The 24177-nt window shown below is 36.1% G+C and overlaps 1 protein-coding gene across 2 annotated transcripts in view; it reads right to left on the bottom strand.

The window, feature by feature from the left end:
- SLC25A21 (solute carrier family 25 member 21) overlaps positions 1–24177 on the bottom strand; it is a 241774-nt gene that overhangs the window by 2724 nt on the left and 214873 nt on the right. The window contains exons 2-8 of one of the 2 annotated variants that reach the window (XM_053981181.1): positions 21146–21212; positions 18218–18409; positions 14832–14891; positions 12286–12393; positions 8074–8238; positions 2352–2533; positions 1489–1541 (exon numbers count right to left, since the gene is read on the bottom strand). In XM_053981181.1, the coding sequence (XP_053837156.1) occupies positions 1489–1541; positions 2352–2533; positions 8074–8238; positions 12286–12393; positions 14832–14891; positions 18218–18337 (688 nt within the window). In that variant the 5' untranslated portion in view covers positions 18338–18409; positions 21146–21212. The remainder of the gene's footprint in view (positions 1–1488; positions 1542–2351; positions 2534–8073; positions 8239–12285; positions 12394–14831; positions 14892–18217; positions 18410–21145; positions 21213–24177) is intronic. The other variant, XM_053981180.1, reaches the window with a different exon arrangement.

Genomic DNA, 24177 nt, shown 5'->3' with positions numbered 1-24177 from the left:
CATCACCAGACTTGAAATTCTCTATGAAAAGGAGCTCACAGAAAGCTAGACAGAGCAGATGTTTGCAAAAGGCTTTGACCAACAAACAAATCATAGACACAATGTCTAAGATGTGACTTGAACTCAAATTAAGGCTGATTCCAAATCTCATACTGTGTGATCTGTTTGTGTATCTCTTTTCCTGTAAACACTCACATGTTGGAAGAAGGAACTACCTTCCCAGTCACAATAAAGACTGTATTATTGTTTCATCAGAAAGTTAAACCTGTATGTTAGTTAGCCAATATAACTACAGAAGTATTTAGAATGAAGTTCACATGTAACTGACTTGCTGGATCTGGGCCAGAATGCATAGTCATTTGTAAGATGGAAAATTTTATTCCAAAATCTGCTGTGCTAAGAGGTACTGGGAAAGCTAAACACTGCCTTCTCTTTGTCTTGTATGTAATCTAGTATCTTTGGGGTGTGAGGGAAAAGGCTTTTACCTACAGAGCTCCTTGTTTCCCCTCCCCACCTTCTTCCTCACCCTGCACAATAACCAGGCATCGTCTAGTACTTAGCCAGATGGATTGGATGTGCAAACATTTACAGACAAACCTAATGCCTCCTTTATACTGCAGAACAGACTCTGTACCTACTTGCTTTACCTATGTGTGTTCTTGCATATTAAACAACCAGCTTGAACAACTGGAAATACAATTTCATGGGAATGGGATACTGTTCAAATTGGGGCTTCTGCTCTTTTTGACGCAGACTGCCTTTGTGGGCTGACAAAGTCTGAGGGCCCAGTGCTTTGCTTTCATGATTAATCAAAACCAGTCAGGAAATAAAAAAACCTCTAAAAGCCAAAGAAGATACAGCTTTCAACCACTGTGCTCCCTCATTTGGAGAAACAATTAGTAAGAAAGGGTCAATCAGCAACGCCAGTTTTATGTCCTTGTCCTCTTAGTTTTCCAGGGTCATAGAAGTCTCTTCCCAGATCTACTATCAGCTTTTTAGTGTCTGCCCCCATAGAGCATAGGAGAAGAAAGTAACTGGAATTTGATATGCTTGGGCTGTGTCTTGACTAGTTGAGTGCATTTTATGGAGAGACTCTAACCTGCAATTTAGGCTGACTTCACATAGGTATGGAATAGTGCTAAGGAACTCAAAGATCATATTAGAAAGAATAGGAAACTTCCAAAAGTTTTACAGTTCTGTCATTTGCAAGTACTTTGGTTTGTTTATAAACAAAACAGTCGCACAAACCAGCACTTAGTTGGATCTGCAATTCTCTGATGTATATGTGTAAATGATTTTTTTAGACACATATTTAGCCAAATCCATCTGTGATACTACTAGATGATGCTATTTCAAAAATAAACCATTCAAAGTGAAAGATATTTTGATTCTTTTATTTGACTGATATTTACTACATTTTCTCAAGAAACTGAAAAAATGGGAAGAGAAAGCAAGAACAAAAGCAAAATAGGACAGAAGGAAAATTACCTGGACCGAGCCTCATGATCTTGGGAAGCAAGCCTTTGTACAGAGCCAGAAATCTGTAGCAGAAGAATAACAAACAAAACATTTCAAACAATATTCTTGCTCTAAAAGAAGAATGGAATTGTAGCATATGTTTGTTAAAATGCTGGCAGAGCACTTAGAGGCAATTATTTGAAATTACACATGTTCAATAGCAGGCTGTATCTGGATTTTAACATTTTACAGAGGCAGATCAGATGAAGAGAAAAAGTTAATCAATGTTCAGTCACAAAAGCAATGTTGTGAGCCTAGCCAATCAGAAATATGACTTTAATCAGTGAGATGGGTTTACTTTCAAGACAAGTCTGTTAACAACAGCTGCATATAGGGACAAAATGACTGATATAATTGAATATCAAAGCCACAACTCAGTCACCACTTGAGAAATATTTTTAAAAGTTGGAAAACATTATTACCACAAGGATCTGTCCTCAGTTTAATTATTTCAGCAATAATTTTAGAGGTACTGCATAATTAAAATTAGATTAAATTGAGAAATAGTCCCTTTTATGTTCATATTTTCCTTTTACAAAATGAAGAGTTGAAAAAATTACACATGAGATATATGAAGCATTTACTTGGGGAACATAAATTTTGACAGTGTGATAATCAGTTTGTAAGTCTCTTGGAGAAGTTCTATGTACTAGGAAGATATGTCCTTGTAATTCTAAAATAAGTTTTCAAAATGCTACATTGGGCTCTTTTGATATGTGAGTTCAGGGTGGCTTAATGGTCCTTGTCAAATCTGAAATACAACAACATGGTTTTATGGACCCATACGAACTAAAACAGAGGTCTGGACATTTATTAAAATAAGAATGTTTTACCCTTCCTCTTTATAGACTGTTGCCATAGTTTTAAAACAGGTTCTGTACTTGATCTCTCCAGGAACTGGCTGTGGTCCTTGAATCCTACTTTTTGCAACATCAAAAGGAATGTTAATAATTGAGGCTATTGTTCCTGAGACTAGCCCAATTCCAAATTTCCTCAAAAACTCCAAATTTGGATCCTACAAAAAAAAAAAAAAAAAATTAGGAAACAAAGAATAAAAAGGGAAACGGAAAGACCTGTGCAGGTTAAGCACTATAAAGTAATAAGCATTTAATCAGAAAACTCACACAACACACTCGTGTTATTTTAGCGGAACACATTAGGATTTCCTATGCTGGAACTTGTTTTCTTGACAATCCTATTGGCTATGTTTTTACACATGGTCTAAATTGCTGAAGTACACATTTCCTCACACAGGATTTATAAACACAGTTCATAAAGAAAGACTGGTATGGCATATGGGGATGATTTGTATAATTGGGCTTCACAATGTACTTAGTATTACTGTATCAAAACAGGAGAAATCCAAGCACACTATTAGCTAATTGGCCAGAATATTTTACAAATGACAGCAACTTCCACCATGAAGCCTACTAAAACACTCATTTGTGTGTTGGACCCCCAAATGCTAAATTAAATAAAGACTAATCTCAGTCTGCTGCCATTCCCCTCCAGGTTTTTTACATTTATTTTCACATGTAGCTGATCCACTGTACTGAGAAGTGCTAGCTTCCTGTTATTAACAATCCAACTCGGCACAACGGCAAGAGAGCCTCCACGTTCTGTGCATTATAAACGGTGGTAATTCACTCAGCTAATTGGCTGAAGAATTTACAACAGATTGTTTCTGAACCCTACTATATGCACACGGTTAAAGTTAGAAGTAGGTTAGAAGTGCATCTAAAAACTCCTTTGCTCACTCACAGTTCACAGTTCAACTGGGTTTTATTTGATCTTTTAGAAAGACCTCCTACTTTGGCATTTCTATGACATCAAAGAACCCAGAGTTTATCTGGGAGTCAAAGTCCCTTGAAGCAGGTTTAATCCTATTTCTCTAAGTAGTGGAAGTAACAGGCAAGTGTGTTCCAGAACATTTCCTATTCATATAATTTAGTTTTGCTATTGGTTTTTAACAGAAGGACACTTTTGCTACATCAGATTCTTTATATGTAGCTTACTTCTGTCATGAAGGTGCTTTAATTGTAGAAAATCATCATTAAAATAACAAATGATCTTGTCATGTTATAACATCAGCACAATGTTAAAATATGACAGGTTTTTGTTTCCTAAACCTGTATGTTCTTAAATGAAAAAGAATCTAAGAAAGAAGTTTTCGTTTCCAGACTAGCAACAAGAAAAATAAATTAAAACTTCTATAATACATAGAATAATAATTGGATGAAGCCCATACAGGTGTTAAGAAAGCAATGTCAAAATCAACAGAGCTCTTTATTACTTGCAGAAAAACTCCTACCTTGATTTCATAAAACATGAAATATACTGATAATAACTTAAAAAAATTAGAATCACTTGTCATCCAAGAATTGTAGCCCTTTTTTTAGCAAAGATATTAGCAAAAAAAAAAAAAAAAAAAATTCTGTTGATTCTGTACATACGGTGATTTAAATGCAAATGGAATAAAGCCAATGTTTTTAGTATCTAGAGAAGAAGACCCATTTTGCCCATTCACAAAACTAGACTCTAACCAAATGTACAACAGTCAACGCCAGCTTTGCTATAACTTGATTTTTATCATAAACCTCATGGGAAAGGTTTTTCTATGAAAGCCATCACTGTAATATGTGGATAATTTCATTAGTATAAAGATTCAATATAAATTTAGATGTCAAAAATTAAAAGTAATTTTTTTCTAAAAGCCGAGCTTAGCAGCTCTGAGGTTATTCCACTATTCCTTCTGATTCAGTCTTCTTTCAAATCACCTTGGCTTACTAGTTCTTCAAGTCCATTGCACCACATCCACTTTTCACTCTCTATTCCTACACAGAACTTCTATGTTGGCATGGATCTGAAAGCTACTAAAATAAAACTATTGTCTGCTACTTTACTTACTCACCAAGCTGAACAGACCATTTGGGTTTCCCATCTCTTCTTTGCCTCTAGATGTTCAAAGCCCCTTTTCTCTTACAAGACAATGCACAGTGCCCCTGGTCTGATGCAGCAGCCCTTGTAACAGAAGGCACATTTGCAGTGGCTGGGGCTGGCAGTGCCCAACTTGAAATGAGTCCTGCAGGTGACCACATTTCAAAGGCGGCTTTTAACAGGTGTGAGGAAATTTCATACTGTTGAGAAATGTGGCAGCCACTTGGAGGTGGTAGTGAGCAACGGTTTTAATGAAACTAATGTTTACAAGCAAATCTAATTATGATAAAATTTGCAAAGTGAAAGCTGGACACCCATGAAATGTGCTATAAAAGTGGATGCCATTTGAAAAATAATTTCATTGATAGGGTAGAGGCATAGCTGCTAATTCTCTGTGGTTGGTACATTAATGCCCACTGAAAGAAATCTAGCTTATTCCATTTTCAGTAAACAGAGCACAAGGTTGGTTGTAAATGGTCTGTTTAGCAGAATAGACTGAAAGTACGGAAAATTATTAATTATGGACATTTACAACCCACACATGTCATTGATACCATTTGACCACTCAACCTACAAGATTTATTGTTTTTGGCAAAATAGGCAGCAAACATCTCTAATTGAGATGCAAATGTAATGCATGATTTAACTGACAGCTAAATGGCTCATTCAGAGATTTTAATACATTTTCCACTTATGTTACAGATGGTGGACAGCAAATACCTAGTCAATAGTCAAAATTATTTCCCAAGGGCAGCATTCTAATTTCACAATTTTTATATATTATAATTTTTATGTATTTGTCAATATTACAAGATTGGCTTTAAGACTTTCTTTTCTGGAAAAATATACCAAGTTAACAAACTAGATTTTGTAATGAAATCAAGTATGTGAGAAATCTAGACAAATTAAGAACTGTTTAATATTTTTCAGACTAACTGCAAACCAGCTTCTACCAAATTCCTTGTACAGGTTTGATAACTCTAAGCCTCTAGTACATGCCCACTGACAGAAGAGATTGGTTGCAGGTCATAAATAATTGTCAAATACTTCTATTTAGCAGTCACTGAAGTGAAATTCAATGCATGTAAGTACCTGAGATATAATGTTGGCTAGCACCAGCCAGATGAGGCCTGATATATGTCTTAAATTCAGGCCAAGTTTTGCATTGATTTTAATGGAAGTTTGATCTGAATTATGGGCTGTATCTCTCTGTACAGACTGTCTATGGCACTGATGCTGGCTGGCCTAGAGAGTCCTCTTAGCTTTATTAGCACTATAGAATGCTACCACCATTCTGAAGAGACTGGCTGCATGAAGCCAGCCCATTAGGAGGGGTTCCTTGCCTTCACTGGCTCCTAACCCTCACCCAGGAACTGCGCTGGCTGCTGTCGCAGTGCGCTGTCACATGGTGCTGGGCAGCGACAGCAGGGGCGCGACCCTCCCCCCGTGAGCTCTGCCATTCCCAGTTATCGCTTGGTCCGGCGCCGGAACAGATAACGATGACATGGGACTTGGGGTACAACTGGGTGAATTTATTAGGTCCAAGACCTGGGACCCCAAGAGCAGGCTTAGGGGGGGGGGTCTGCAGAGGTTTTTATAGGGGGAGCAGTATAGGGCAACCAACCAGTGAGGGCAGGGCAGGGGAAGAGTCTAGGGCAGGACTAACATTCTATAAACCTCTCAGGGAGAGCAGGGGAGGGGGATAATACAAAGTAACAAATGGGGTATTGAACACTACAAGATAGACAAGGAACACTCTGGAAAAAGGGGTAGGGATAGGGAGGATTGATAATTTGGGAGGGAGGAAGTTAGGGAAGGGCTTGGGGAGATTGGCAACTCGGGAGGAGAGAAGATTAGGGAGGAGAATAGTGGGCAAACACAAATTTAAAGCACAAACCACACCATAGCAGCTGGCCAGGGCCAAAGCTGTGCCAGGGAATGTTTAACAGCACAGGCGGCTGAATTTCAGTGTTGCCACTCCATTTACTAGCACAGATGTAGCCACTGTGCAGGCCACCACATAAGGCACTGTGCACTGGTTAAGCACCAGGCAAACCTCTCCACTTATTTGCCTTTTGATTTTGGTAATATTTGAGGACAGCTGGGCCACCGGCTGATATTGAAGTAATTTTCCTTTTATTTTCTACATATATTTAAAGCCATGTTGTAGATGTTAAGATTTTTCTGCATCATACAAAATCTGTATAAGGTACTAATTTCATTTAGATCATAAAGCTCTGAATCTTTCTAATAATGTAATACTTGCTTCCTATTTTTTGAAATCTGAAAGGCTAGGAAGGCATGCATATGCCAAATACTATTACTATTCAATTCCTATGCAAGAACATTTCCCATGATTCCCATAGAAGCTACACATTAGTCTCTGTCCTTACCTGCATATTTTCCTGAATTTTCTGCATAGTGATTATAATTTTTTAATCTTTTGATCAACACAGAAGTGTTTACTCCCATCTTAGTAACAAGCTGTGCCTGTGCCTTCAGCTTTTAGAATGTGTGACTAAAGTACACTGTAAAATATGCTTAGATACACTGTAAGAAACTTGTAGAAACTTGTGGGTCAGCTGCTCTTGAACGATTCAATTTACTGTAATAATCTGCAAATAAGAAGTGGAGGTTTTCTCCATTTACACAACGCTGCCAACAAAAATACCAGGCTACTCAGAAGTGCAGAAAAAAAAAAGAGGTGTTACTTCATATGGGAATAGAAACCGATCCCTTTTGATGTGAATTGCACCTTCTTACATGTATATCACTACATATTACACCTGTGACTGTTTAACTGTCATCATCTAAAAATCACATTAGTGAAAACAGACTTCAATAAGTAGCATACTGGAATCATTAATAAACCATTAGTTTTTTCTCACACAGTCATTTAGAAAGTTGCTGATATTACCACGTTTTCATTTGTAAAATGTCCTTTTGTTGTAAAGGGAATGTTTGCTTCCTTTGTTATTTAAAGTAATATAGGACTATCAACATTTCTTTAAGTGAAATTATAGCTATAATGATTTTTTTTTCTTTAATTATAAATGATATAAAGTCCCTGTGCATGACTCTTTACAACCTGTTTTGGACTGTCTCTCTCCCATAAGGATGAAACTTCCCTGTCATCTTTCAATACTAGGTTGAACTCTCTTTTGAGTAAGTAGGTCCAGTGCCTGGCCAGAATAACCTACGTCCTCCAGCTCAGCCACCTGTGCAAGCTTAGCCCCTATGTGAATACTGACAGAAATGCTAGAAATGGATTTTTCTCTTCTAAGCCAGTTTGCCACAAAAAAAAAAAATTGCATACATACCCAACATAAGCACAACATGTCTGTATCTCATTTGCTGCCTTTTTGCACTGCTACCATGCTATAAAGGGACCTTCATAAAAACAATAATTGATATATGACTACACTCAACTTTGCTTAAAAAGTGAGAAGATCAAGTCCTTAATTTGTTTCCATTAAAATACTATGGATTTCTGCAAGACAGAGCTAGGTTAGTCACTGTTTATCACTAAATACCACAGCTTTGCACAGAAAAATAGAGTGTGAATAAAAGTGTCAAACTTCTTATCTGATTGTCTATTGCATTGTATGAAGAACTTACTTTATTGACTGGAAGAATGTTTTTCACATTGAAGTAGAATCCAAAGTAAACCATGTTAAAAACTCCGTGACGGCCCAGTGTTGCAGTAAGGCCTTTGTTGAGTCCTTGGAAGCCCAGACCACCGGTTTTAATGATCTGCTGAGCTTGAACAAAGCTAGATGGTTGCTACACAAGTTAAGCAAAAGAAGGAAGAGATCATCTTTGCAAAAAGAAAACAATAAACATAGCATCATTTCCATGCTGTTGACAAACACAGTGTTGCCAATTCTTGTAATTTTATAATAAGTATCACCGTATTTTCTCTTTCCTCTGACCAATAAAAACCACAACTTTAATTAAAAAAATATTCCTCATTTTTCTGATTGCAGAATAAGATGAAAGCAGGTCTTGAGTACTGTAAAAGAGTAGTACTGTAACAGATTTTCATTTCATAAAAGGCAAAAAGGAAGAAACTCCCTCATATCAGACAGAATCTGCCTGACTACATGCACCTTTGATCTTTTTTTGAATATACCATGATATTCAGAATTAGTTATTCCCCTTCTGAATATTTTACATTTTTTAGCAGCCTTATAGAAACATTACTTTCAAAAAGTTATTGAATAGAGTTTGGCTTTCTCCAAAGCATAAAGCCAAAAAAAGCCATAAAACCATAAAGCTCTGGGTAATCAAATCTATAATTAGAAAGGCAAAACATGACTTCCACTAGGAAGTTCAAACATGGAAATATAGAAGAATTTTGACTACACCAGTATGAATACCACTAATTTCAATACACTTATTTGTTTAATAGCTTTCCATTTCAAAATATCACTGTGGTAGATCAACAGCATCAGCCAAACGATGCTACTATATCTGACCCAGCATATGACTGCTTATTTAGGTGATCAACGAGTTTAATCTTTAATACAAAGTTTCATTCTGTTTTTTCATATTTCACAACTAATATTATCCTGTTAACGCTCAGCATATACTTTACTAGAGTTTACTTTTCTATCTACCCCCAAGAATTCAAGTCAGAGTCTATTCTTAAATGGAGATACTAAACATGGATAGTATCATGGATACTAGCAATAACATCCTTTTTTTGTGCTCCAAAAATGGACATTAGATCTTTAAGAAATTATACAGCAACCTTCAATATTAAGGTATCCCGTAGTATGCCTTTGTGGCAAGCACATCAACATCTACAACATCCCTTGTCTTGAGTGTGGATTTACTCATGACTCAGAGGGGAAGCCTGTCACTTGCTGAACACCTGAGATGGGATTAATAAGTCCAAATATAGACACCTGCAATGTCTACACCTGACTTCCCTTTCAGTCCTTTAGTAACAAGGAGGACTCTTTGGCAGCACTTCCCTTTTACCAAAGGAGGCGTCATCATGTCAACCGATCAAGCCATAGAAGGTCTGCGGTTCATCATTGATGATGGAAGGACCTTAGACAGAGGAATTTATTGTACAAACATCTGGAGTTAATGCACTTCACACAGCTGTTGACTCTTGCTTAATATAGACCTGGTTCAGTGGAATCTGGAGTCAGATTCTTCTCATCATAAGGCAGAAAATTGTATTTGTTTAATTAATCATAACTCTCATGTCAGGTGAGAAGATTTTAATCATCTCACCAGCTTCTATAACCAGTGAGTTATCCAGGGCTACAGGGAAAGGGAAAAAAAAAAAAAAGGAAAACCAAACAACATAGTGTTGGACTTCTTGCAGTCTACTTTAACAAAAAGCCACCATTACTTTTACCCACAGCAATCCACATTACAAAAGGGCTGATACGTGATTTATAGTGGCCTTCCTCTTTAAATCTATCAACCCTGGAAAGATGATCTGCTACCACAGAACAATTCAGCTGTCACTGCAGGGTGTGAATATTTGCTTTGGGGGTGTGCTGGAGTCTGGGTGTGAGTGTATGTGCTCATGCTCTTCCTTGTTCCTTTTAAACAAGATATATTTATTATTTCTATACAATAGTCAAAGAAATATGTGAACTGCATTAGGTTTCATCATGTAGTATGAAAGCTCCACAATGCGAAAGGTACACACTTTATTTAAACCTTTTAGAAAAACAGTGCATGATAATGCCTTATGCTGTATAATATAATCTCTGGACATGCTTCTTCCAATGGGCTTAGTTTACATGCTTTGTTGTGGAATGTTCTTTAACATTTTCTTAATGAGAACTTGATGTCAAGGTATTAAGTCACTGGAGTTTTTTCTAATTTACAGCAAATTTTGAAGTTCTAACACTTTAGAAAGATACATTAAAAATTAACTTGTCTGTGATATAACAATCTTTGTGATTAAAGAACTTAATTTAGCTTGGATTTTCTTCCCTAGAGCAAGTAGTTAATATTTTCAGTGTAAACTAGGTTTCTAGTAGAGTCCAAATACCATTCTGTGGCAATTTTATACTATTATTTGGATTTTGTGAAATTTTGCATTTAAATTAAATTAGAGAATATTCACCTGAACAAAAACAACTCAGAATGCTTTTGGACAGCTACAGTTTGATTATTGTATTATTCTGAAGGTCACCAAGGAAGAGATGCTGTAACTGAAGGAAATAATTGGCTAAAATTTACAAACTAAACCACCCCAGACTTTGTTATAAATTTTGCAGTAGAGAAAAAATTAAAACATATGAAGTGAAAGGATACATTGGTCTTTTGCAACTTTACAAGAAATGGTTTGTTCAAGATATAATGGTTTGTGGTTTGTTTATACTTAAAAGCAGAGGGTTTTTAAAGCTAGGATAATTATATCTTCACAACCATGAAGCAGAAAGATCCAGAATATCTGCTTAGTTCACTACTGCTGGAGCCGTAATAGTTCATAATTTTTATCACATCATCTTGAGAGACAGATTCTCTCACACATTGCTTTTTCCTACTTTCAGTCTCTCTCCTTCCGGGATCCTAAACATTTTACTCCTGCTCTGTACTCTTTGTCTGTTTAGTGGCTTTGCTGCCCAAGTTTAACAAATGTCTAGACTGGAGACTTGCAGCAAATAAACATATCTTTCATATGCATTAAGAATCAAACAGGAGTTTACCAAACATTTTAAAATTTATTCTGGAAGAAAATGCTTTTCTGGATGACTTATGGAGTAGGTACCAGTTACTTTATGACATTTGGAAATCAATAGCTGTATTTTTCCAGAGTGTACCTGAGGAGCTTGGCCCCAGCAGATTATGTAAATGACCAGGCCATAAATCTCTTTACTGTGGATCCCCCAAAACTCTTCAATTTGTGTACATGAGCGCTACAAGGCATGCAAGTATTAACTCAGTCAAAGCATAATAGTAGAATATGCAAAAATCATGTCCCACCAGGGATTCAGCCAACCTTTTCATGTGAATGCTTATATGATTTGGCACTTCTACTATGGTACAGCTGATTTCTCAAAAGATTTTGAAAAGCATGATTTGACAATTGTTATTTTTATTAAATGAGAAAATGAAAAAGGAACTTCATTACTGCCTTCCTTCCCTTTATCCTGGAACATGTTCTGCATTAAAATTAATAGAAGCTAGTGCATTCCTGAGAACACTTGATTTTTGTGAATCACTGTTTTCCAGTTTAATATTTTTCCCCTTTCAGCAGTACCCAGAATCATGGACAATGTTTTGTTCAATGACTTCCTTGGACGAAACAATATTTGAATAACAAAACTCTGAAGTTAAGCAAGAATTTAAATTATCAATGTACTTGTTATATAACAATTTTCCAGTTTGTGCTAATAAAAGTGAAGTCTTGTAAGTAATTTCATCCAAGAAACATTGCATAAAATACAGCAGCTGGTCTCTGTCTAGGGCACAGGGCCATGGTGTTCTATGCTAACCTTCAGTGCTCACTTGCAATCTGGAGCCTGCTGGGGTAAATGCGCTGTGTCCAAGGGGCTCAGGTTTGTACTACTGGATTACAGTTCCTCACAGTGCTGGGTTGCTGGCTGCTCGGGAGGGATGAAGGTGCATTTCAGGCACAGAATATTTTCAGGGGAGATGCTGATGCCTCTGACAGTGCTGCATGCATCTCTGCACACCTGAAGGCATTGTCTATTGGGTCTCCCATTTCTGTTGAGCTTGTGGGGAAATCATTTGCATCCACCAATATATTACAGACATTCTGCTCTAAATATGAACATCAAAGTGCATTATGCCCAATAAAACGGAAAAAGGAGAAGGAAGCAGTTTTCCTACCTCTGTGAAGGCATTCTGATTGGTCTGTAAGGTAACCTTCACTACTTCAAATGGGTTAACCACAACTGCCTCTGTCAACCCAGATCCCAAGCCAGCAACTGCAAATGCCTGGGAAAGTTCAAATGAAAATTGAGTATTAAGGAATAATACTTCCTCTACATCAGATTGTGAAACCAAGGGATACAATGCAAACTGCAAGACTACAGCAATGCAGCAGTATTCTATTGCTAAACAACTTGAACCCTTGATAGATGCTGACAGTTCATGAAGACAGTATGACAATAGCCATAAACCATAGTCTAAAACAATCAAAACAAAATATCATAGCACTCCATGTCCACGTATTCTCTTTTCAGCTGGAAGGGAAAATATGGTACCAAATGATTGCACAAACATGGAAAAAGTGGCAAAAGAATGTCCTCATGTTATCTTTGGGTGGACTCTGAATAATAACACAAATATAAGTGTAGTTATGCAGCACTAGAAAAAATAAAATCTCAGAACTGAGCATTAAGAACATAACACTAACATATTACCTTAAAAATACATGTAAACAACTAAAATAGTTCAGTACTTAAGCAAACTGCACAAGTAGAATGTTCACCTAGTAGTTAAAAATCCTAGAAAGGTTTATATGGGCATGAGTGACACATGAGGAAATGTCAGCATTCATTGCAAGGATGAATTAACTCCATTTACTTAGAAGCTAGTGGCATTTCAGTCATAGATATGGAGATACTCACTGCTTTGCTTTCCATCATGGCACAGCATTTTAAGATACCTTAATTTTTTTAAACAAAAAATAGTATTAAAATATTTAGGTTAATTGAGAAAGTTCAGAGGGGTTAAGTTTAATGATCACTTTATACATTTACTGCCTTCACTTAACATCCCCAAACTCTCTAGGTGCTGAACAAAGTCCCAGGACCAAAATACATTATAATGAATCCATTTGCTGAAATTCAAAGAAGCCAAGAGTAAGGGAAAAAACAATAGTGAGAAAAAACTTACTTAATGCAGAGGGATTTGAGCAAGGACTCCTGAGAGCTCAAGAAAGAGAGGAATGAGAAGTTCAAAGGGCAGTGACAAACACCGGTCCTACTGCCTTTGGAGTGTGTTACTAAAAAATTGATTTTTCCAGTAAGATGGGAACATTTCGTCATCAACCATGAGACTGAAGCCAGTAGGAAGCTGGTGCTGTATGTATGCATCTGTCTTTTAATAACAAATTGATATGAGTCTGTTGAAGTACCTAGAAGCATTCTGCCTGGCTTAGACCAGAATCCCCCTCAGTCTTTTTTTTTTTTCCCTCACTACCTTAGGACCAAAAATGCTTCTATAGTAACAGTACTGCACCAAAAATGTGAGGGGTTCTGATTGTTCTAAGCTTTGCTGTAACTGTTCTATGAATCACAGCAGCTTTTGGGCAGCTTGTAAACATGCAATAGTATGTTTACAAGTTTTCAGCCTATTTTTCTTCCTCCCAAAAAAGTGCTGGGGTATCACAGAACCTTCAGCTCTGTTCTTTCCACTTGCTAGAGAACAAGTATCAGTCTTCCTATATACACCTAAGGATGAGAACTGCTGAAAAATACCGGATAAAACAGGAGAGACTGCAAACAGCTATAGGGCCAGTGGAATAATTAAGAGGAAGAGGAAACTTGCTTTAACCTAGTTAATAGAATTCCATGACCATTCACTCACTGCAATTAAAGGGACATGTAACTGGAAGCAATACTCTTTAAAAAGAGACTTGAAATTGCCAAAACCTTTATAGCACAGCCTTAAAAAGATCAATTGTTTCCTAAAGTTGTGATGTCATCATCATGAAAAATAGATATTTACTATGATTTACATTCTTACACCACAGGAAGCAGTAGCTCTTATAAAAAGTATTTTACTCCTAATGCACAATAGCAGAATTAAGACCTACATATGAGAATGCAGATTACACATGCAAGCTACATCTTCACATTAAAACATTTCTGTGTATCTTTATGCCCTGAAGTTTGTTTTTAAGCCAGTTATTTCTTGAGATTAATTCCTAACTCCACCGATGGACAAGAGAATTTTGATGGACATCAATAACTTATGTTTCTTTTATAAAATTTTTAAAATAAAACTGAGATCTGTATTTTTTGTTACAGTTGTATGGTGCCTTGGAGAATAGCACTATGAGGCTGAAGTGTTAAACTAGACATGATGACATGAATAAATAAATATTGATAATCAACTTTTTTCGTAATTTTGTAAGAATGAAGAATGACAAGCTGTATACAGACTTTTCCATGGTGGCTGTTATCCATGTTCATGAATGTTATGATGTTGTAGGGAATTATTTTGAGGACATTTGATATAAAACATAATGTATCAATTTTGATATATTCTTATCAATATTTTCTTATCAAGGGACAGGTCTGTTTTGAAAAACTCTGGATTGAGCTGGACCCTTTAATTTTGGGCTTCTCCTATGGGAGGAAGCAGATGACACCCTGTTCAGCAGACACATACTACATCACAACACAAAGTTCTGTTTTCATACATACCAATCCTGGTGGCAATGATGCATATCCCAGTAGCTTCTTGTATTGTTCAAAGGTAAAAAACTGTGAATAGAAGTTAGATTGAAATTGAACTGAAAGAAATTATTAGTTACTTTTACAAATTAGTAAAAAGCGACTACAATGGGGTTTCACTACCTCATATCCTGAGTAGCTACATGCAGTTCTGCAAAATAAACTTAAGCCACTTTTATTTCACACACTCTGTAGCAGAGTTAGATGTGCAAGAGTAGACAATCAGGCTTCGGAACTGATTTTATTAGTGTGTCATGCATAATAGGAGGAAAAGTGCAGTTCAAGTAATGCTTTATCTAAGAGTTCATTTACATCATAAAGGACCTATTTTAAGTAAATTTTTATAAACTTTTCCTCTAGCATTAACTTTCATAAACTAGTTTAAATGTAGTAGCAGATATTACAATTTTCCCAAGAAATCACCCCCATATCCTTAATGTAATGTGATGCAAATGCTTTTGCATTTCTCAAACACTAGTCTGCTTCTCATCAGAAAGATATAATTGTGGATTTTGAAGATGGAAAGTCTGCCATTTTTATAATCTTCTTTTGTGTCAACAGGCACATTTCTTTTCCTGTTCTCTCTTTACAAATGAATCTTTCAGTCAGTTGTCTGCTTTCAGTGGCGCTTCAAAGTTCTGAGCATCTGCAATCCCTTAGAGGATGTCTTGAAGGCCTGTACTCATGTGTTTGAATCTCAAGAAAAAAGTAAAATCAGCTTCACCTGCACCAACGTGGTGAAAGGCAACCATTTGCAAATGGCTCACTTTGCAACCTACCCTGTCTTGACACCTAAACCTATTAGTTTTAAGAATACCTTCTGTGAATTCTTATAAAAATCAAAGCATAATAAATGAATGGATTTGTTCTTCCAAGAAGAAGGTTTAGAATAACTCTGACTTCACTGAAGACAGGAGGAAGCTTCCTGTTGGCACAGGCAAATAGACTTTTGCTGCCTAGCACCTTGTCTGTGGACACAAAGTCTAAGATGCATGGGTCAATACATACTCTAGAGAAAGAGTGTGTGTGGCATTTTACAAATTATTGGGAAGATGGCCTCTGAAATACAGCAGACAATCTAGGCCACTATTTAAAAAACAACTCAGACTACATCATATTCAAAACAGGGCTACCAGGACCATTAAAGAGAACTTAGAGATTATTTTAAGAATGAAGACTGAAGGAGAGTAACTGCTTTCCTTGTTTAGTTTAGCAAAAGAGACACTGCAAGAGAATGAAAAAAAAGGAAGATATGTAACATAAATAAGTTAGGTGTAAAAGCAAAATATACTCATAACTAGAATGTGGCTGGAGATCTGATGAAGCTTTCTTTTAACTAAAAGAGTCCTGAAACAGTCTTCCAATAAGAACAATCGGGGAAAAGTCTTTATGTTTTGAAGGCAAGAGTTTGATAAATTTATGAAGGAGATTATAGAACAAATCCCATAGTGTCTTAAATCCATATTCTGCAAACATGTTACTGAAGCCACTGAAAAAGCAATCCAGTTGCTATCACATAAGACAGATCTGAGTGCAGTGAAAATGATCTAGCATGAGGATGGCAGAAATTGTGGACTAAAAAGAGTAGGTATCTGAATTCTGGGTAACACCAAAAATATTGAAGGTGTTATTCCACGTAATTTTCACACATGGAACAACACAAGGTCCCTAACCGCAGCTCGCTATTTGTGAGTCCTGTAATCTGTCTAGGAATATTCACATCTTTGCATGCAAAATAAAGTGGCTTTTACACAGTGTGTCTGGTATGATGGGACTGGAGAACAAAAACCTGTCACAGTTCCACCAAGACTGCATCAGTAGAGGTTCATATCTCCTAGTACAAGAGCTGTCACATCCCAGTCCAGCAAAAGTAAATAGCCAGAACTATTAACTTTCCTGCCTGCTTTCCAATGTTGACCTGTAACATTTGATTAGTTCAGAGCAAGCTTGTTCAAATGAAGGTGGGATCCTTGGAAAGTTGGTGAATTCTGTGACCATAGAGAATGTCTCCACACAGCATCCGCTGATGCATGAGACAAACCAAACTGTTTCACCATGAGAGGAAGGCAATGAGCCATGAGGCCAATGGAGACGTGGGAATCATAAGAAACATAAGGGAATACAGTTTTTAAGACAAGAAAGATTGTGTGGCCTGTGCTAGAATCTCAGCCAAAGAAGACAAGCTCTGTCCCTCACGGTTCAGTACTACAGATCTATCAGAACAAAACAGCTATTCCATAAACCACGTGTACAGGAACATAAGTAATAAGCAGCACATTTTCATTTGAACTTGTTTAGAACCTTGTCCTATGGCAAAGTCAATAAAATTTTTCAATCAAGACCTGCTTCAAATGAAAAGTCACTGGAATTATACCAAAACCATCGGAGAATTGGGTGTTAATGTGTTAATAATGCCTCTGTCTTAAAGCAAGAAGGAATATGTATACATAAGCAAAATTGGGTTGTTAAATTCTGGAAGCTGATGAGCTCTGGTCACTGGACGGATATATTTTATATCCTCAGTTGGGATTACTGTATCATTTTGCAGAAAAGGTCCTAGAACTGGGACCCAGATTTTGACTACCCTCCAAAAAGTGTAAAGATTGAACATTAATCTTGCAAGCATCTTGCAGATATGTTTAAAATTTTTGCATTGGCCTTGACAATAACCAAAAAGATAGAAGTGTTACTTAAACTCTAGCACTATCTTTTTGAAGGTATAATAAAGGTCTGACAAAGTGGGAGGGTAAGCTGCTTCACTGAACTAAATTAATTTCTTATTGTGATAAAATTTGCTTTATTCTCTCTCCAGCATCTTTCTAGACATTGTTACCCTCTTAACCTTTAATGGAATTTCTGGTATTCCTTAATGTTTTCCATAGTGTTACAGATCTGTAAAATAGTTGTAATAAAGGCAGAATTACATTACCCAGCAATTTTTTTGGTCTTTAAAATGTTACCTTAAAAATCAATAGCTTCCTAGAGTCATAAATAAAATAACTACTTAATAGTAACTATGCTTTAAATAATTAAAAAAAAAAATCAATAGCAATAAAATTTAATATAAATGTTGCTGGGTGTACTAGAGTGGCTAGTATACATACAATTTTTCAAAAAACAAAGATTTCATACTGTATCATATGACTTTATATATGTCCACCCAAAATGTTTTTAAAAACACAGCATAATTTGTCTTTTCCTCTACAGTTGTATTAAGTTAATAGCTTTGTAAAAAAAAAAAAATCTCAGAATAAACGTATTTAAAACATGCTTTTGTGTATATAGTAACCAATATTGTCCATCTGGCAAAGATACACTTTAATTGAAGTTACACAGAAAATAGCCAAAGTACTTACCAGATGTCTCAATAACTCTAAGATAAAAATATATGCTTGAAACAAGATGTCTGGGAACACATGAGCAATATAAATTTGCCCCAAAAGTTCATCTGTTAACCATTGTATTGGCATCATCATTTCTTTCCTCCAAGTTCAATCTAACAGAAAGTTATAAACTTTGACTTTTCATCTTCCAGAAATACCAGCTTTCTTTTTAGAAGGGAAATAAAAAGAGAGAAAAAAAGAAATAGCAAGACACACATGAGAACGTAGTTGACTAAAAATTAAGCTGTACCTTCAACACTTAACTGAAAAACTGGGGCTAAATAACTTCATTTTAATAGCTTTATTTTTACTTGCAAAAATACACACCATATATATACAATGTTTCAGTAGCACAAGTACATTTCTTCTTAGTACAAAATCTCTCTTGCTTATTCTCTACACACTTTTATGACACTATGACTAGAAGCTTTCAAAAAAGTTCATTACAAACATAAAAAGAAGCTACTGGAACCTAGAAAATGCCTCTTTTCCTTTTGTGCTTTCTCAAATCTCAGAATCACTGGCCTGAATGTAATCATCCTCTAAGTCTCACTAGTCATTTAGGCAGTGAAGAAGGGACAGCTTGAGGTTTGTTTAGCTGAGGAAAACTATTAGAAGAATAAAGGTTGGAGGGTAGGCCAAAGGAAGCAATGACTTTTCCTTTGGAGTCATAGCCAAATAAGGTTAGTGGAAATCTGAGATAAGCTGGATTCTCTTCAGGTCAAAGCATAGGTACAAATTCCACTTTGAATGTTAAAAATTGTACTGGCATATGACATCTCACATTGAATTGTTTCATTATACAGGTTCTTACAAGGACATTGTTGTTCAGCCCTGTTCTGTCACTGAATTCTTCTAATGTAGAATACAGCTGATGTCTCAAAAAAGTTATCTTGATGTCCTTGGAACAGCAGTAAATTTAAAGGAATAGTAAAATATAATATAGTAAATAACAAAAGAATTCAACTATTTAATTTAAAACCTCACATGTTTAACATTTAATGTTGATTCTCATGTTTGCAGAAAGCTCAGCTCTCACATAAATGTCCAAGAACCGTGTAGAAAGCATCCCACAAAGAGAGGACAAGTAAGACATTAAAGGGCCCTGAGCTTATGATGTACAAGAGTTTGAGAGAACTGAGTCTGTTTAGCCTGGAGACAAAAAAAATCTAAGGTGGTTTAAGTTCTCTCTTCCACCATTCAAATTTTATACAGAAGAGCCAGACTTTCTCAGGGGCTGACAACAGAAGCATGAGAGGCAGCACACAAAGGCTGCAACAGGAGGATTTGGGCTGGATATAAGGCAAAATTCTTCACAGAGGAGGAACACAGAGAGGCTGCAGTCTCCATCCTTTAAGATTTCAGAATTCAACTAGACCAGGCATCTGAACATCCTGATCTAACCATGAAGTCAGCTCTGCTTTGAGCAGAGATCCTTCCCAACTTAAAATCTTTTTATGATTCTATAATTATATTGAATATCATGGGGTTTAAGCCAATTTGATCAATTTGAATAAAGTGATTTGAAGTTTATGAATGACTCAAATTGGTAGGAGAAATCAAATAGGTTAGTATTTTAACTAAATACATACTGGAATTTAAAAAGCACAGTCAGATTTATTCTCTTTCAAATGAAACTAAATGGAGAGACAGAGGAAACATCACAATATGAAGAAAACAAGTTATTAGGAATCTTCTAAATATTATCCATCTATTCTTCACTGCCATGCCACTTTGCCATTAAATAGGACTTTAGTTTTCCTGGTTTTATTAAATAATTTTGAGATAAGTGACATATGTCACTGGCATCTAAAATGCCAGTGCAAATGTGAAGATGACATTATCAGAACTCCTTTAGGATTCTGTTACAAGGTCACATCCTGTCACTTTATACAAATATTATTCCTCTGTAAAGGAATTGGAATGTGAATGATTAATTGCAGACTAAGGACCAGAATCATATGCAGCCTTTTTAGAAAGAAACAACAAAAAGAAAGAAAGGAAAATCAAGACATTCTGTATAATAATTGCTTTTAGACACATTTGGTGCAACTATGGAAACTTCAAAGTTCTGAATAAAAGACTAAGAAACATTTGCTCATAACACAATGGCTACTTTGATAGATTTAGAACTTTAGAATGATGTGCTTAATAATTAAGTTTTAATTAAAAAGGTTGAATGGCTCAACTGAAAAAATTGATGTATTGAAGTATTTTGCTTAGGAATGTTACTAAAATCCTGTTCTACAAATCAAAATAAAGGATAATAAAGGAAAATCAGACCAGCATTTGACAGAAAATACACTTTGATAGGCTAATATCTATAACTGCAAGAGAGCTAGAGTAAAATGTTTTGCACAGTAAGGAGTTGTATCCATTACGATTTTCAATCTCTTAAAAAGATAGACTATGGAGCAGAGTGCTCTTTGGAGCACAAAAAAATTCTGGGCACCACTTCAAACCTACTAAATAAGTACTTATTAGTGGCTTCTTTAATGGCTTCTTGTGTTAATTTATTAAGCTGTTAGTTGTTTTGCAAGTTGCTAGGCATTTTCAGTAAAACCAAATATGTAAACCAGAGGCAATTATGAGGCTAAAATATAACTTAAAATATTTTATTAATTCTGACAATATAAAATAATTGCAGGTTTTTTTTTCAGTAACGTTTGATACACAGGTCAAAATTAGCTTAACATTTATGAGCTTTATCCTACACTTCTTAATCAAGGACAGTTTTTATTGTGCTATCAACAGGAAACGTTCCTCCTAGTAAAAATCAGAGGATTAATATGCCAAATAAGTTTAAGATTCTAATCTCAGTCAGTGGGGGTGAAATAAAATGTTTTACAGCTGCCACTGTCCTTAGTTATACTTTTAAGGGAGGAAGCGTGGGGTTTTTACCTTCACTGCCCTTTTGGGTGTCTCAGCCAAGACAGGAGGAAGTATTCCCTTGTAGAAGCCAAGTAACCTATTGAAGAAAAAAAAAGAAATTATTTTTGTATGGATAAATAAGGTATCAATACCATAGTGCCAATTCTATTTTTGCTTTTTAGTTAAGCTGCTAACCTTTCAGCATTTCCAGGCATACAGACAAATAATTATACTCTCTGCTTACTTGCTAAACAGCTACTGTGCTACTAATTATGTGCTGGTGAGACGATATAAAGAAATCAGCAATGAATACGTACAAATTCAATCAATTTTTTCTGAAATACAAGAAATTGTATTTAAAGGGTGAGGAACATTTTTTGACAATTAAAAAGAAGAGTTATTCCATTGTTTTAATTTGCTTAGCATAGCAATGTTTGTATTAAAAACTGAAGTCACAAAATCACAAAATACAGATTTGGAAAAACCTGTGACTTCAGCAAGCTGCATACAAAAATACTGCTTGCTCATTTTCAAATGCTAGCTCAGACATATTTTGAAGTTTAATTTTAAACATGACTCAAAATATATGAAGTTTTTTTCTTTTAGCAACTTAGTTTTAACTCAAGTTACCTATTCAGAGATCCATGACAGAACACATGTATTTTATCTTGGAAAAAAACATCTGGGCAGTATCTTGTCACTGTATGTGTGCATATATTTCTATATCTATCTATCTATCTATCTATCTATCTATCTATCTATCTATCTATAACCTGCTACATGCCAGCAGACATGGCATTTGCAGGCAGCCTGAGCTCTGCTTACAAGGTCAGTGAAGATACATAATGCTGGGTCTTGGGAATGCTTTAAATGACAAGCAGTTTTCAAAATCCTCATCTGGGGTAGAAAAAGACACAGTCCTTGTGTCCTAGGTCTGCAGACTAACCTGGATAGTGCATGGTGAGTGTTCAGAAAGGCATTTAATGGAAGCACCAAGAAGAATCATAGAATTATCAAGGTTGGAAGAGACCTTAAAGATCGCCCAGTCCAGCCATCAACCCAGCACTATCAGTGGTACCCCTAAACCACTAAACCACATCACCCAGTGCCAGACCCAGACACCTCTTGACCACCTCCAGGGAGGGTGACTCCACCACCTTTCTGGGCAAACTATTCCAATGTCTGACCATCCTAATAGGAAAAAAAAAAAGTTTTCCAATATCTAATTTGCATTGTTACTGTCTTAGCTCAAGTTACCTTGTTAGCCAACTAGAATATATCCTACAATTTATCCATCTTCAGAATGTATACACATTTATTCAGGACTGTAAGAGGATTCCATCTACACACATTAAAAATTACTTAAAGCAAAGCATTTGTGTTTTTAAAAATGTTGGAAGATGGTGATGTCGGAATGTCATGAATCACCTTTCTAAAGCAGCCTCTTATTTGGAATATTTTTGCAGAATGTGTAAGAGACATGACATCAGTAGATTCTCCTATAGTTGATCTCTACATGTCAAAAGAAAACAATGAAATTCATATTCCCCATGTGAATTTAAAATACTACAAATGCTATACCATTTTCCCCATCCTTCTTCAAACACTTCTCTGGAGTTCTTGGGCTTCTCCAATATAAATAAGATAATTTAGGCCTTGTAAGATGCTCTGGGTTGGGCCTGAAGAAAGCAATGTATGAACTCCAGTCTACAACAAAAGGATGCTTTGAGCATTTAGCACAATGATGGTTTAATGTCAAAATACTGAAAGATAGGAGATTAAGGAATTCAGTTGTCATCAGATGTTTCAATTTCCCCAAAGTCTTACTTTCCAAACATAAATATACAAATATATATCTATGTATCTATTAATGTAGATATGGATATACCTAGAGATACCTAGATATGGATATAACAATATAAATACAGTGGATCCATAGAAGCATACAATCATAGAAACATAGAATGGTTTGGTTTAAGGTAAGGGACCTTAAAAATAATTTGGTTCCAATCTTCCTGCCAGAAGCAGGGAATCTCCCACTAGACCAGGTTACTCTGAGCCCCATCCAGCCTGGTCTTGGTTGTTATTCTTAGTCCTGGGCCCATTTTAGTCTTTAATGGTTCATATATATTCAGAGCATATTGCTGATTCAGCAAGTAATTGAAATGTCAAATAACTTCAAGAAGATAATTCATACATTTTAATGTAGGTTCAAACTGAAACTGAGGTCCAAGTAAGATCAGCTACAAGAACACAGATCCCTATAAACACTTTCTTTCTTTCAGCTCAGTCTAAACCCCTGCAAGCATATCTATAACAGGAATCCTGCTTGCAATTTCTACTACTCCATGTGATTGGAATTGGAAAATTAATGTCCTCCATTGCTTTACTCACTGATGTAGCTCTCACTACAAAAAGTGAGACTCGATCCAGATTTTTTCATTAGTAAGAGATGCCTAAGCCGAGAAATATGCAGTGTAGAACAACAAATCAGTTTTAAAAACACACAGCAGCCTCATGCAGCACATCAGGTTCCTTTTGCAAGTTGCATTTTTGTATATTCAAAATGCATGCAGCTATTGGATATATAAGCCTTGTGGCATTTCCACAGTCTCTGAGGATCTCAGAGAGAACTTTTCAGAGAGAATGTAGAAAGGATATACTAGGTATTTAAGCAATATATTTGTCATCTTAGCAATCTTGTAATGCAGGAAGCGGCTTCTAAAGAGCAATTCAGCATTATACCACAAGTCAATGTCAAAACACCAGTGATTCAGGTCACCATTAGAGCAGGCAGTGGATTATCTGAAAGTTCTAAAGAAATGGGAGCTGAAAATGTGAAAAGCAATTATCAATTGCTTCTGAATCACAGAAAGGTTGATGATGAAAGGGACGGGACCTCTCGAGATCATCTGACCCAATCCCTGCTCAAGAAGGGCAACCTAGAGCCAGTTGTCCAGAACCATGTCCAAACAGCTTCTAAGTATCTCCAAAGAATGATTACCCTTTAAGGAAGGAGATCCCACAACTTCTCTGGGCAGCCTGTGCCAGTGCTCAGTTAC

Source organism: Vidua macroura, chromosome 6 (genome assembly GCF_024509145.1).
Source record: "Vidua macroura isolate BioBank_ID:100142 chromosome 6, ASM2450914v1, whole genome shotgun sequence".
Classification (NCBI taxonomy): domain Eukaryota; kingdom Metazoa; phylum Chordata; class Aves; order Passeriformes; family Viduidae; genus Vidua; species Vidua macroura.
The sequence above is the reverse complement of the archived record's forward strand: the minus strand, read 5'-3'. Positions and strand labels throughout refer to the sequence as shown.